We start from the raw sequence: 15,255 nt of genomic DNA on the forward strand, positions 1-15,255 counted from the left end.
TGTGTAGTAAATCATGTCCACTGAGAGCAGCAAACAGGGGGACTGAGACATATGTGAGGGGGGGAGGCACACAAACACAAGGAAAGACACAAAAGCATGCACACACACACACACACACACACACACAGAGCAAAAAATGAAGCCATTGGCCATTCATTTCACTGCTTTTGTTGATATTTACAGCCTGGAGAGAAATCATGATCACAGGCGCAGCATCACCAAGGATACTGCGCTCAGGATCAGCCCTCATTCACTCACTCAGACACAGAGATATATACACACTAACAGAACAGAATAAATATCCAAAGCCACCCAGATAAAATGCCCTTAACACCGTCTTTTGAATTCACCCTGTATTAACATGTTGCTCTTATCATGTATAACTAAAATATGCACAAGCTCCCCGATTCAGCTTCTGTGTAATGAAACGTTTGAGGAAGCTTATTAATGGGGTTAAAGAGAGTGCAATAAGGCAACTGTGCTGAGCATCAAAAGCCATAAGATACAGTCAGAAATGTCGGTGTGTGTTCTTCTGAAAATATCAATTTGTACTGCCTTCATTTAGTACATCTTCCTGCCTTGGGTATGGACTGTGTTTAAGCGCAGTGAGAGGCTGCTGCAGCTGAAGCCAGGTTTTGTTACGCACAATTATAAATATTTAAAAAAAACTCCTGCATGTTGTTCAGGCAATTGCAGAGTCCAAGAAAAGGCACATACACAGTGTGCTGATAAGAAAATCTTTGCTTTCATGCTGCATGTACAGTCTAAAGAAAGCTTTCTTACAAACCTGGAGACTGATGCTGCATGAAAAAGGAGGGTGAGTTTGGGGGTTACAGGGAGTGTTACTGGGATTTCATCTTTTCTAGGATGAGAATGAGTGTTTATGGGTGTAGACATTTTGGTGATTGTGGAGGGGTGGAATTGGGGTGACAAAATGGCCTCCTGCATTGCTCAAGATATGAGAACAAAGGAGGCAGTGAGAAAATCAGAGAAGGATAAGAGAATTAACTGAGGTGGATAGTGAGGGCGACACATTATCTATGACACCCTGATTTGGTATGTCAGAGGATCACAGTGCTAAATGGAAAAAGGACACGTAGAGAGACACATGGGCAAGAAAAGGAGAGTGAAGAAAGGGAGACGAGGGGCAAGGATGAGGAACAAAGAGCAATAGACATGAGAAAGAAAGAGGAGAATTGAAAAGGTGACTGCAATAGATAAAACGCCTCTATCTGACACATTAAGGAGAGCTCACTGTTCGTTCTGTAGTAACTGTAGGATCATGAATTTACACTGATGTGGACTTCAAGATGACAAGCAGTGTGCTAATGTCAAAGACTTGCTGAGAAAACGTGCACTGCTGAGCACAGAATGGCACATGAAAGCAACGTCAAGATGAAAGCTCTGACGAGCTGCGTAGCGCATCCACGGGTTGAAACAGTTTTCGTGTGGTGGCAGAATTATTCAGCCGCTGCAGCAAACTGCTGTGTGTGTTTAAATATGTGCGTGCTGTTGGGTCAGCAGTGATTTTTAAAGATCAAACAAATCAATAGCCAACCTCTGTTTGCAGTAGACAAGTAAAGCCTCACTGCACTCGTAGTCAAATCTTTTTGCCCCCACTTGAGTTTTTACTATTTAGGGGGCAGTTGGAAATTTGTCAGGCTTTGTTTAATTATTTAATATATGTGGAATAAATTGTAGATGCAACTCCAGTATACTCAAAACAGAAAGGGAGGGGAAATAAGCTCAAAAGCTGTTTTTATGAGGTGGTGGGGTCCAGGCGCTGATCCCAGCCACAAGTTTTAATGGATCCCAAATAAATGGTGTCTCCAGAAGTGCTTGTTTAAAATACAGTCAGTGCTTAATAGAAAAGGATGTGGGTGTGCTGGCAGATCTAAGGCAGCAGTGAAACAATAAGACTGTTGGTAAACATTTAGCTCATTCCCTTTTCCCTTTAATTCTGACTTCAAATAAATCTTGTTGGACTTCAACATAAAGAGGAAAATAATAGTACAAGTGCTGTGAAGTGGTCTGTTTGGGGATGTGTGTGTGGTTTAGGAGACACACAAATGTTTGAATTTGTATTGAACATCATTTGCATACATCTGGCAGTTACTGTTGTTGAGTTATTGTCCGATGTGGAATGGTTTCCGGTCATGCCTTTAGATGGGATTCAGCCCTGTAAAATCACTTAAAAAATACAGATGTGTGATTGCATGCCATCTACATGAAAGAGCTTGTGTAGGAGTCTCTGCAGGTGAACCTGCGCCAGTCTAACTATGCCACCTCCGCATAAAAACTGATCAAAGCACATGCCATCCCAGAAACAGACAGCAAAGAGCATTTAAATCCAGTAGCTGCTTATTTATGTCAGACAACGAGACAACACTTGAACTTTGTGAGCTCTTCTACAGCTGCACTGGGACAATCTAAAAAAAGTAAGTTGTTGGAAGCAGAGGAAGAAATTCTAAATATGAAGATGTAGTTAATTAAATGGAAATTGGAACTTTTAAACCTGGCAAATGTATACATAAAGGAAGAGCTTAAGGCCCCGCCAAGAGAAAAGGAATTGGATTGATTGAAATTTCTGACAACACAATTACAATAAACCGATTGTTCAGGGTCAGGACAGATCCTTAATCACCACATGTTAAGTGCCAGTATGTCTACAGCTATATATCATGCGCAGTAATGTGGGCATCAGGGAGGACTTATTCCTTGAACAATAATTGTTTTCATGGCTGTGTTAGGCATTTCAGAACCAAGAACTTTTGAACGAGAGGTGGATCAGAGGCGCTGTGTGGCCTCAAGCTGAGCATGACCTCGTCGGCCCGGCTGATACAAGAGTACCTGCCCAACGGGGGAGCCAATAATTAGACAGCTAGTTATACTGCTCCTCTCCCCTCACCACTCTCTTGTCCCTCACTAATTAAACACGACCAGACACATCAAAGAGGTATATGTGCAAGCAGGCTTGTGTTTGTCCATCAATTATAGTCCTGTTGTTGTTGCAGTAAAATGACTTCAAACCAAGTTTTGAGCCATAGTTGGGCATGTAATATAAGAGTGTAAACATGAGGGATTAGTACCACAAGTCAGGAAAAAATAAAACAAGTAGGTATCATGCACCAGTGATATGAGAAGCAGAAGACCTACAGAGTTACTGCTCTAATGGGAGTTTTATACTATGGGAAGGAGAAGAGGATGTGGCTTGGCTCATGGGATGAGTGTTGAGAGGGAGTAGAGGAGTAGAGGGAAATGATCAAAGAAAAGAAGAAATACAGAAAGGGGAGACAAAGAAAGGTGGCGGAGAGGAGAGGAGAAGAGACTTGGCAAGCATTCACCCTCCCACTCTGTTGGCAGCAGAAGCACAAACTGTTTGCTCACAGCAGTACATGCATCTATTAGTATTGTTCCAGGAGATAATAACTGTGTGTGTCAATGTACATGTGTGTTGGAGTGTCAGTTCTCAGCCAAAAGTGGCAAATGAGTTGCTATGAGGTGGCAGACAAACAATACAAAGGAGCAATATAAAATGTATGAGGAAGCAAGCATTTGTCTGTCTGTGGGTGTGTCAGACTTTAGAACTAAATGTCAGCACTATAAAAACACCAGAGGCCGTGGTGCCAACAATAACACAGGTCCTGACAACTACAGAGTCTTAGCAACAGCCTGCACTTGTTGAATTAAATGTTTCATTCTTGTTAGAATGGTGAGGTGTTCAAATTTTACTGTTTAGTAAAGTAACAGGTAGAGTATGGACAGACACCCCCAGTATCACATTGCAGTTGTTTTCCCTCGATGGGCAAAGGTTTAAGAACTGAAAGCTAGTTCTTCTGCTGGGACTGCTGGGACTTCTGCTCTATGGTTATAATTCAAACTTCAACTCACAACCCTTGTCCAAGATTTCAATTTCCTCAAGTAACCTTATTTTTCCCTCAGTACAAATTGCATCAAAAGATATTTCTACAAGGACAGACAAGCAGTCTGACACATCAAAGATAATGAAATTTACTGAGGGCCTCGGAAGTATTGATCACCTTTCAGAAAAGCCTATCTTTGAACCTATGAACACACTTTTCAGCAACAAACACTCTCACTTTAAGAGAGATTCAGCTGGCAACGAAAGCATTTTAAGAAACTGCAGTGCCCCGGCCAGCCTTTCTTGGAACTTCCCCTGCATACACCCCTGCACATTCAGAGAGAGATTCAGCCAGCAAAGGGGTTTAAAGAAACTACATTTCTATAGCTGGCCTCAATTGAAGCTATGCTCGCGCACATATACACACAGCTCTCTGCCTGTCGCCCACTTCTGCCATTAGCTTTATCTGTCTGAATTCAAAGCTGAGAGCCCAATCCCGTTGGTTTTTTGAAAAGATTTTGCCAGGCTTGTTCTTCCCTTTATGCCCCCGTCTCCTCTGGGAAAACATAAAAAAAGAGAGATGGGGGGGAGGGATGCCGATCGCTGACACAGCCGCTGAGATAGCCTCTCTCTTGTTGGTAAGGGATATAAAGAAATGGAATGAGAGAACAGGTAGATGGAAGGAGATGCTGAGAGGGGATAAGGGTGCAGGCATGAGGACGTTATGCTGGGGTAAGCTGGCAAAGGATTACCGCTTCAAATCTCCCCTCTTGTTGGCCTTTTACTTGCCGCTTATTTATTCAAATCTTTGAGGCTATATTCCCGCTCACGCCAGGTACACACACATGCACACAGATAAAAGGAGCGTCTTGTGAAAGCGGAGGTGAAAGGTGAGAGGAGAAAGAAAAGGACAAGACAAGAGGAGATGGGAGGTCTAGGTAGGTGTGCCCTCTACGCAGCAGCGGCCAGACGTTGACAACTCAATAAGCGAGCAAGTGACGGAGGACTGACATGATACATGGAGACACACACACATAGAAGATGTGGGGAAGGGAACAGGTGAAGATGCTCTCTGTGAACAGCAGGGTGTGTGTGTATGCGTGTGTGTGTCTGCATGAATCATATGTAATTTCTGCCACCATAGAAAAAGAGTAGACATAGGGAGTAGGGGAGAAAAGGCGTAGAGACCAACTGGCTCTTTTTATAATGACTTCAGTGTGTGCATGTGAAAGCACAATATTGTGTGTGTGTGTGTGTGTGTGTGTGTGTGTGTGTGTGTGTGTGTGTGTCCTGGTCAAGATGGACAGAAAAAATAATAAAAATACAAAGGGCAAAAACAGGCAAAAGAGTCTCTTTGTGGTATGTTTTTTAACCCTACAGCCAAGACATCGTCAACGTGTAGCAATTGCTGTGTTGTCAAGGGAACCATTAGCACGACTGAAAGGCTGGTATCGGCTCTGCACTTTCCTGTCCCCACACACACGCACACACCCTCTTGCATGTATGTTAGTGATGACAGAAAATAATTCCTCTGCATTGGCCCTACTTGTAGATTCCAGGGTGTAAGAAGCTACAATTGACGCTGACAGCAAAGCAATGTAAACAACATCAATATACCGCTCTATCAAATCTAACCTATGTATGTATCTGATGTATGCGCGGTAGAGACACAAAGAGAGATGAATGTGTATTTGTCTGTCAAAACTATCAATATGTTACGCTGTTGAGTCACAGTCATCAGCTGAACAGGATCAATCTAAGCATCAATAAAACAGAGAGGCCTAGAGCCATTTCCTCAGGCAGGTTCATCAGGGATTCAACTAACATATGGTGAAGGACACAGACTATATACTGTTCCTGGTGCTGTGCACAATCTAGGTCAAACTGCAACAGTGAGAACTCAATGGGGAGACATTCAAATTCTAGTATTATTATAGCAGTGCATGTCAATAAACTTACACAGAAATAGCTTCAACATTTGATCAGTTAAGGGCAGCATTTATTTGTGTTGAATTTGAACAGACTGTTAATTTTGCCTCTGATGCCAGTCGCACGCCACTTTTCTTACAGTGTCAAACAGTGTTCGTGTTTAGATAACAAACACCTAGCGGCCAGCAGCTCAGAAGGCGACGCAGCAGGGGGATTTGGGTATGCGTGTGTGTGCGCATGCGACTGTGTGTAAGAATATTTTCCTCGTGGGTCAGGCTCAAAACAGGCAGATTGAAAAGAGGTTTCTGAAAGTAACATATGGACACAAAATCAAAAGAGGTAATAAAAGAATCAACAACCGTGACAACAGAAAAAAGGAGAATGGAAGTGTGTGTGCATGTGCGAATACCAACATTAATTTAGCGAGGAACATAAAATGCCAGTCAAGTGAGAAGAATGGGAAGGCAAGACAACAATAATAGCGAATTAAGAAATAAGCAATAGAAATAAAGCTGCCTCATGGGGCGGAACAAGACATGAAGGAGAATCAGCTGACCGACGGAGTATTAACAAGACAACACTTGTCATAGCTGAGGCATTTTCCGACTTGCCTTTAAACTCCAACATGTCATGCTTATCACCTTATTATTCTTATTGTTAATTGTCTCATGTTAATCATCAAAATCAAATGTTTTCTTCTCATATTTAATTACCAAAGAGAAATTCATTAGCAAGATTTTAAAGTAGCTCTTTAAGTAACTAACAGGGGCATTTATATCACCTCCTTCTTGTTTGTGATAAAAAGCCAGAACAAGACTAAAATTGGTCCAACTGTCCAACTGGTGAAAATTGAGCTATTGAGAGTGCCCTACGAGACTGGCCTCATTCAATAATGTAGTCGATACTGCACAGTAACTCCCAACTCTCTGTTTCACATATTCATTGTTTGTCCCAACTTTCTTTTTTATAATCCTTTTCCTCTATTTGTCCTCTCTGGCGCTGACTGATGGAATGAAGTGAGAAACTGAAACAAACTTCATATGAAACTGCTCTTTATTAGAACAACAGACTGGTAGAAAAGGCAAAAAATAAAAGCCAAAGGAAGAAAGAACAGCCGCCAAATAATAAGACAGGTAATGACTTGTCTATTGACACAGCCACTGGCTATCTGGCTGGCTGCCTACAGTATTCTCAGACAGACCAAAATTCAATATGTAGTTTGGCCATTTTCTTTATAAGTGAGAGGGACCAGAGTATAACCAGGGGACACAGCAGAAACAACAGAAGCCTTTTCTCCTTTTCTAGCTGCTTCAATCATTCATAAAATTCAGTCGTCTGGCCTCAGGTTCAACAATGATTAAAGAAATGTGTTTGTCTAGGAATGTGAGCACACACGCACACTGATGCCCCATACCTTCATTGTGCTGTCTCTCTGACAGCAAGTTTTAGCCTTAAAATCTAGCAGCTAAAATGTAGATCAATGTGAGTGGGGGGTGGGGGTGGGAAAGAAAGGGAAAGGCAAAGAAAGAAAAATAATTAAAAATTAGATGAATGCAGTGAGTGATATACTGTGAGACAGTGCAGTGCAAGTGCATGGGAGCATTATACTATTGCCCTCATTGATGTGGAAGAGTACTGCAGTGCCCTTCATGTAGAGGAAAAGGCTAAGAGGATTCAGTTGGTCCCCAAGCACAGTGTGTGCCTGTGTCTTTGCACTGTTTCCAGGGTAGGCTTATCAGGGTGGACGGTGAAGTTGCAATTCCAACACACACACACACACACACACACACACACACACACACACACACACACACACACACACACACACACACACACACACACACACACACACACACACACACACACACACACACACACACACACGTGTAACACAAGGTCGCCCTCGTAAACGAGTTGGGGCGATAAAGCGGTGAGCAGGTTTCTCCCTTCCTCTCATCTCTCCATCTCTATTCAGGCCCATCTATCTCTCCGTCATTGCGATGGCGCGAGCGCGTTTATGTGGGTCGCTCTGTTCACCTTCAGGCTATAATTCACGATTTTCGAGGAACAAAGCCGCCCGACTGTGACACCGATACACACAAACAGGCCGAGCAGTACTTTATTTGCAAGCTGCTGCAAAACCAAAAGCTGAACTCCACCTGTGACATCAATTAGTCATAAGTAACGCAGAAAGGCTACTGTGAGCATCAGAATTTATGGTCAGTGCTCAATAGAAACTACTATTAATGCCTTTATGCTCACGAGGTGGGTTTCAAGGTCAAACTGTAAATTACAGATGTAATCTCTATTTAAATCGCAGACTAGCATGGTTTGCCAGTTATCTTGCCGCTGCTAACTATTGCTCAATTGTAACACGAGGCCACGATAACAGACATAAAACTGGATAAATGGTCTCAGGTTTCTATCAACATCTAAATAAATGCACAGATTAGGGCACATCTGTGATTGTTTGGGGTTACTCATTGAAATCAAGTCCAATCTTGGTCATATCACTCAAATACTAAAACATACTCCATCAGAAGGATTAGCTACCATGTTATGGTAAAAAGTATTAAATATTTTTGGTATGATGTAGTCCAAACTGGTCACATTGTTCAGCTGGAGTTATGAATGGATGGGGAGAGATCCCGACTGTGGCTATAAAGTAGCGGTAATCTGGATATGAGGCTGCCTTCTGCACTTGTGGTTTGTTCAACTACAGTATGTGGTGGGGAAAAGGACCCGAGGGGCAGTTCACCGTCCCCACCGTCTGTCTGTCTCGCTGACCAGGAAACCACACCATGCATTATTCATTATGTGTACTCATTCCCTCCCTCTCTCTCTCTCTCTCTCTCTCTCTCTCACATACACACACACTTTGCATGCGTATGCCAAAGTATGAGGGAAAAAAAACAAAGACACACAAATGTATGTTGACAGAACAGGCCAATATGAACAACAGAATGTGAGGCAAGTGTGGGAGAGGGAGAGGGGAGGAGAGACGTGGTCAAAGACTGCGAGATGCAGTAGTTGTGTAATCGGCCTCATGCCAAAATAATTCAAGCGTGATCGGAAATCAATGTGAGAGCATGGAAGCTGTGGAGAAATCCGATGCCTTCCTGCAGCCCTGAAAGGCAAAATAAGACGTATAAAAGAGGATCAAATGCATGAAGGATGCATTCTGCGTGCCTCTGCGTGTGTGTGTGTGTGTGTGAGAAGAATGCTAAATGAATTGATCCGAGTTGCACTGACCACAGATGTGCACAGCCGCAGATGGAAGAAAAGACAGACAACTAGATAACACTTCAATTATCCAATTGCCACAGTGTGACTATTTATAGTTGTGGTAGTGGCACAATAAGATTCACCACACACAGAACAGAAAGCAAAATCCTCTTGATATCACAAAGGTGTTGGATGTATTAGCATCTAATTAAAATGCTCACCAAGAACAGTTATTAAAGCAGAGAGCGGGGCATCTGTGATGCCATGCCGGCACAGTGACTCATCAGCGCTCTACAACACAACCTCCTGCAGGTCTGAAGACAGCCTATGCCAACCCCCACCTATGGCAGCCTGGTGCACACGGTGTTCACGTCACAAGGTGGAGTAGGTGGGTGCAGGGGATCCGTTTTAAGCACATTTTAGGCAAGGTTTGGGACAGCATGTGTAGGGGAGTGGCATGCAGGCCACACGACACCGAAAACTCTGACACTCGGCACAGAGACAGAGGTAAGGGCCTGTGTGGCCTGTGTGTGTGTGTATATTCGGACTACAGCAATTATGTTAAAATGCTAATTCAATTTTGTTTTGCTCTTTGCCTGATTACTGCAATTATCATTTTTCATTGTTGCCATCTTAATTTCTTTTCAACTACAGCTGAAATTTGAGCTGAAATGAAGTGTTGTTTATCCAAATGATGACATACACTACCAACTGTCTATCAAACTTTAAAACTGTAACCTGACCACAGCTGTTCTTGCGAGTATTGTTTCCTTCTAAATAGAGTGTTGATGGGTTTTCAGAGACTGGAAGACTTTGAACACCCCATGAGACTTTTCTTCTCAGGTGCAGTCAAATGTAAGACAATCCATCTCAAGTGCATAAGTTATTCAGTCCAGTTTCTTAAAACAAGCCGTTGTGTTTTCTATGGGTCAAATGTAAACATGTTGCTGGAAATCATCTTTACTAGCTTTATGAACTTACGGTTTAAATATAGAATAAAGGAGATGAAAATGTACAGAAAAACACCCACACCTGACTAAAGGCCCTCTTCATGTATGTGTTTGTCTTTACATGCTAAGTGAGTGAGGGAGTAAGCTACGAGCATCTCCGCATGTGAGATAGAAAGAGGAATTATTAGTGAGTAGGCAGTCAGGGCAGTACAGTAGATGAGAGACCACCCGGACTGAATGAGGTCATCAGGGCTGACAGTATGCGTAGGTGAATCAGTACACCGCATATTACTGTCCACTTAGCCTGCTCTCATCCCTGCTCAATCAAATTCACCCTCATAATGTGAAATTATGGAAAACCATTCAACAGAAGCTGAAACTCAACATTTCAAAAAACTGATCCATTATGAGAACATCAACTATTCTTAAATAGCTTGTAACTCTGAAGTATGAGGCGCCTTTTGTTCTTCTTCATCAAAACATACACATTTTAATGAGGCTTTGAGAATAGTTTAAATATTGTTTCACTGACTTACGTCTTTTATTAACTAACACAACGCGACTAATTATGTCCCATCTCTAGCTGACTCATCATAGATAAACACGTCAATGCAGTAAAATTCTCCCGTCCTCCTCCCTTCTGGTTAGGCTGAGCTTTTGAAGTTGCCACCCAAAAGCATAAAGAAAAATCAACAGAGAGGCTCAGTGACTGAGACTCTGAATGGAAGTTTTTGTCAATGGAAGGTGGGAGGTGAGAGAAATTAAAGGGAAGACATCAAAAAAGAAAAGGCAAATGTCTGGGGAGTGGTGTTTACCAATGTGTTTGCTTTTTTCCCCCTCAGAATTCTGTGCTGCTGTTTCGGTTCCACGCTGGGAACGGGAGCAGTGTCTGTCAGAGATTAACACTACACAGAGAGAGCGAGGGGGAGGGGACAGACAGTGAGAGAGAAAGAAAGAAGGGAAAGAGGGATAAAGGCAGACAGAGTAGATAAACACAAAAGTGATTTTTGAAAAGAGGGAGTCTGAAAGTGAAAGAAATCTTTAAAAAGCAGCAGAGAATCACCAGAGACACAGAGGGACAGAAACCAGGGCCTCTCCCCTCACTGGATGCCACATTAATTATGCGTGTCTGCATCAGGAGAAATTAAGACATGGCCGTGTGTCAGTTTAGAGAGAGAAACTGAGAAAGGAGGGGATAGAGAGAAATGGCAGGCGAGGAGGGAGAGAGCTGAGAGTAAATGTCAGTCAGAGATTTAAAGCTGGACACCAAAGACGACGAGGGAGGCACAAATGAGTGGGAAAAGGGAAAGCAGAGAGAGAAAAGGCTTTGAGAGAAAGACCAAAACAGGATGCAAAAGCAAGAAAAGAGAAAAATGGGCTCTTGCCTGCACCCAAACTTCATCTCAAAAGGAGACAAGAAAGAGAGAGCAGCTAATTACAGAGTAGTGACATACGGAAGTGTGAATGGACCATTGAGTCAACATGTCATCAGATCAACAAAGCCCTCCAAAACTCAAAATGCCTGTCGAGCAGAGTGAACGGAGAAAAATATTTTATGAATGCAAATAAATATGCCACCAAAACCCAAATCAAACGTTATTCACGTGAGGCCATCTTCTGAACATCTTAAACAGCTTCCGCAATCAGACGCTATTCAGAGATGAATCAACAGCAAAATCTTATGCTAATGCAACCAAATGATCCATATTCATGTTCGAGTGCGACACACCTTAATAACCTGTTTCGGTCACAAGGATAGGAGAGATGGAGAGAAGGAAGGATCAAGGGTACAGACTACGTTTCCCTCTATCCTACATCATGTCTTCTATTCTGCTGCTACTGACTCGTGCCTTGTTAGAGCTCCTGCACTTCCTCTCACCTCTTCAAGCTTTCGCTCATGAAACTCTATTCTGTTTCAGTGTAAGGCGCCGTATCATTTGACGCTTTTCTAGCTAGATGTGTGTGTGTTTGAGATGTTACTTGTTTAGGGGTTTTTTTTGTTTAGTTTTTTTACCCTTGCCATGTTCCAATTTGCTTAGTCTTAAAGCCGGTGAAACAGAAGAATGACACCCAAACTGATTTTCAAGCAGTGACTTTCATATGGATAATGACTTTGCCTTTTTTGGAAAAATGACAGCTCTTATGTGTGAATGCTTAACTGTGTTGTTGTCTACTCGAATGTGTCCGTTTGACAGTGTGCGTGTGTGTATGTGTTTGTGTTCATATTAGCCCATAACAGCAGGTCAGTGCAGCCGGCCAATCAGCCCCCGCACTGGGCTCAGGACTCATTATATGGCTCAGTCCTTCCTGCTAACTCCCACCTACCTGTGAAAAACTTGCTGACACCACCAATGACTGGCAAGGGATAAAATGTGTGAGAGAGCGTGTGTGCGTCAGAGTGTGTATGCATGGAAGAGGTTATGGGCATGCAATGCTTAATTTAATCTGTGCGTGTATAGGAAAGACTAAGCAGAGTGCGGCAAAGCATGTGTACAAGATTCATTATGCATTTGTGCGTATATATGCATCTGTAAAAATAATAAAAATTCATATCAACATGTACCTGCTACAGAACCTTTGCACTGACTCAAGGGGGAGGTTTGCATCCCTGTCAATCAAATTCCCTATTGCTTGAATGAATTATTTCACAGCCAAGGCTTTTCCTGATCTAACCTATACTACTGGCTCACCACAAACACACACAACCGTACAACACACACACACACACACACACACACACACACACACACACTAACACTAGTCCACCTCCAACGCTGGCCAAGGCTACATTTCCATGACAATTAAACACCGGAGGACAGTGGAGTCAGCCACCCTACGCAAAAAAAGCCCTTTAAAACGGAGATAGGAATGGAGAGGGGGAGTAAGAGAGAGCAAAAGAGAGGGAGTGTGTGGCCTGGATAAGTGGTGGCAGGATTATAGCTAGTTCCATCATGGCTTTGGTCCGTTCACTGCTTCTTATAAAAACCTATTAGCATGTGAATGAACAGGCACATAGTGGATGGAGTTTTCTAAAGCCCAGGAGCACTGATCCACTATCAGGTGAGCTTTCCATAAACTGGGAGTAAGCGGGGGAGGATGGTGTGTGTGTGTGTGTGTGTGTGTGTGTGTGTGTGTGGTTTGGGGTTAGCGACCTTGATTGTGGCCACTTTTGTCTGGATTTTTGTTGAGATTTCACAGCACTCAAGGTACGAGTACAGTGCTTTAAATGCTGTAATAAAGCTCTTTCGGGAGTAAACAATTTAATCAGCTTATTAAAGTCAGTGGCCAAATCTTTATACAAACTGTCTTGACAATGTAACAGACAGACATTTGGTTTGATGCTTGACATCAGAAACAATTGAATTTGGAGAAGATTTCTCAGGTGGTGGCTTTTCCAAATGACATCTAGAACAAACAAGAGACATCTTGTCTTTACTATGAGTTGAAATATCATGCTTAGGTATGTTAATGACAAATTGACAAATTGCCTGGAAATGCATCCAACGTAAAGATCAAATGTGGGCATATCAATGCTATATTTCCTTATTTCTCTTTTAATAAGTGCACTACATAAGTTTTAATATGTGTCGCTCAAATCGGCTCGGATCTTCACAATGTGGCAGTTACACAAACTCAAAGCCAGTGTGCATGTTGGAAATACATTTTCAAGCCAAAGCAGCTTCTGTGGTTACCAGTAACTGTTAACTATTAAAAGTATAATAGACACCATTCTTCTCACATCTCTGAACCAAAAAGATCTTGTGCTCAAAGCAGACTAAACTTGGACCATGAGTGTGAAAATAAAATGCATCAATGTAGGTGCCAAAAAAGCAGAACACCAAGAGGAACCAACATGGGAATGAGCATTGAGCATAGCAAACTAGGAAGTGATGAAACCAGGGCCAGAATGTCCTGCTATACTGCTTACCTCTCTTTGCAGCACCAGCTCTTTGGTGAACAGCATGGCCTCGTCACTGAAGGGTTCAGCCACCTGCATCCCTCCAGGCATATTCCTGGAACTGCGTGGACACTCAATACCTGGCAATGGACAACACAAGAGCAGGAGTTAAAGGTCAGCACAGCAGCTAATCAAAAGAGCAGCAAGATGTCCTCAATGGTTTTAACGTTATTTGGCTGGATAAGTCCAAAAAGACCAGGAGACATAACTGGATCCGTTTGTCCAAAAAAAAAAAAGAAATGCAGAAATACTCTGGGAATTAACATAAATATCAACAAGTCAGTGTATAGACTTGTATCCACAGTTTTCAGACCTCTAGTGCACCGAACAACTGATGCTACACCAAGCATCCTTCTCATCCCTCTTAATAGGTCAAGGTCAAAATCGCTTAGCGTCACTATTTAACAAAAGGCACATCAGTGGCACAACACAGATTAAAGGACTGCGCTATCATCAGCACTCAAAGGATAATTGGTCATCAAGAGGTCAATCCTGAGCACATAAAGTGCTTCTGTATCCACTGAAAAACAGTCGGAACAGTTGTTGGAATTTGCGCCTTTGGGACCCTTCGACATCAACTTTGGTGGATTTTCAGAGGCTTTCTTGTAGAGTTCAGGTAGGAATGGATAAGCTTCAGGGCAGAGAGGGATGGAAGAGGAATGAGTGGGTATAAAGGCGCTGTGAGACTATCATTTCTACATGTTCACCCTGTTTAAAAAAATATACTGAGATAAAAGGAGACGTATGCAAGAAAGGTATATGCATAAGAGGGAATTTCTCCATTTGAAGAGGAATGTGGCTGGGCTATAAAGCAGTGAGAGTATGTGTATTGATCTCACCCTTAAAGAAAGTTTTGGGCAAAGTCTTCACACACACTATGAATTTTGCATAAAAAGCCTCTATTGGAAGGAATTGGATTTCAATTCTGTATTTATGTTAATGTGTACACAAAGGCATGCCTGTAAAACATGTCTAATACAAATGACACACAGCAGTAGATATATATTTGTCTGTTAAGCTCTTGTTCTCCTCAGATTCTTAAATTAATTAGCACACTAGCAAGCAGGTTGGTGCTGTATCGATTTATTCAGAGTAACTTAATGGCGGTTCCGGTTGGGCGTTAAACCCTCCAGCATTGTACTAATAAAGCAGCCGACTCTATGTTGAACTTCACTGACATGACAGATACGTGCATATACTGCCTCAGGATGGACTTGTGACAGAAGTAACATCAGATGTGTTTGGGCATCCGGTTGGAGCATGGTCACCTCACAGTAAGACAATCCTGGCTTTGAAATGTACTCCTTTTCCATCTATGTTGGCATGTTGTC

At 42.5% G+C, this 15,255-nt stretch overlaps 1 protein-coding gene across 2 annotated transcripts in view; it reads right to left on the reverse strand.

The window, feature by feature from the left end:
• Positions 1-15,255, reverse strand: part of snd1 (staphylococcal nuclease and tudor domain containing 1) — a 162,498-nt gene that overhangs the window by 96,030 nt on the left and 51,213 nt on the right. For both annotated transcript variants that reach the window (XM_070928689.1, XM_070928688.1), the window contains exon 16: positions 13,895-14,004. In XM_070928689.1, coding sequence (XP_070784790.1) covers positions 13,895-14,004 — 110 coding nt within the window. The remainder of the gene's footprint in view (positions 1-13,894; positions 14,005-15,255) is intronic.

The sequence above is a fragment of the Enoplosus armatus genome, chromosome 22 (assembly GCF_043641665.1).
Source record: "Enoplosus armatus isolate fEnoArm2 chromosome 22, fEnoArm2.hap1, whole genome shotgun sequence".
Classification (NCBI taxonomy): domain Eukaryota; kingdom Metazoa; phylum Chordata; class Actinopteri; order Centrarchiformes; family Enoplosidae; genus Enoplosus; species Enoplosus armatus.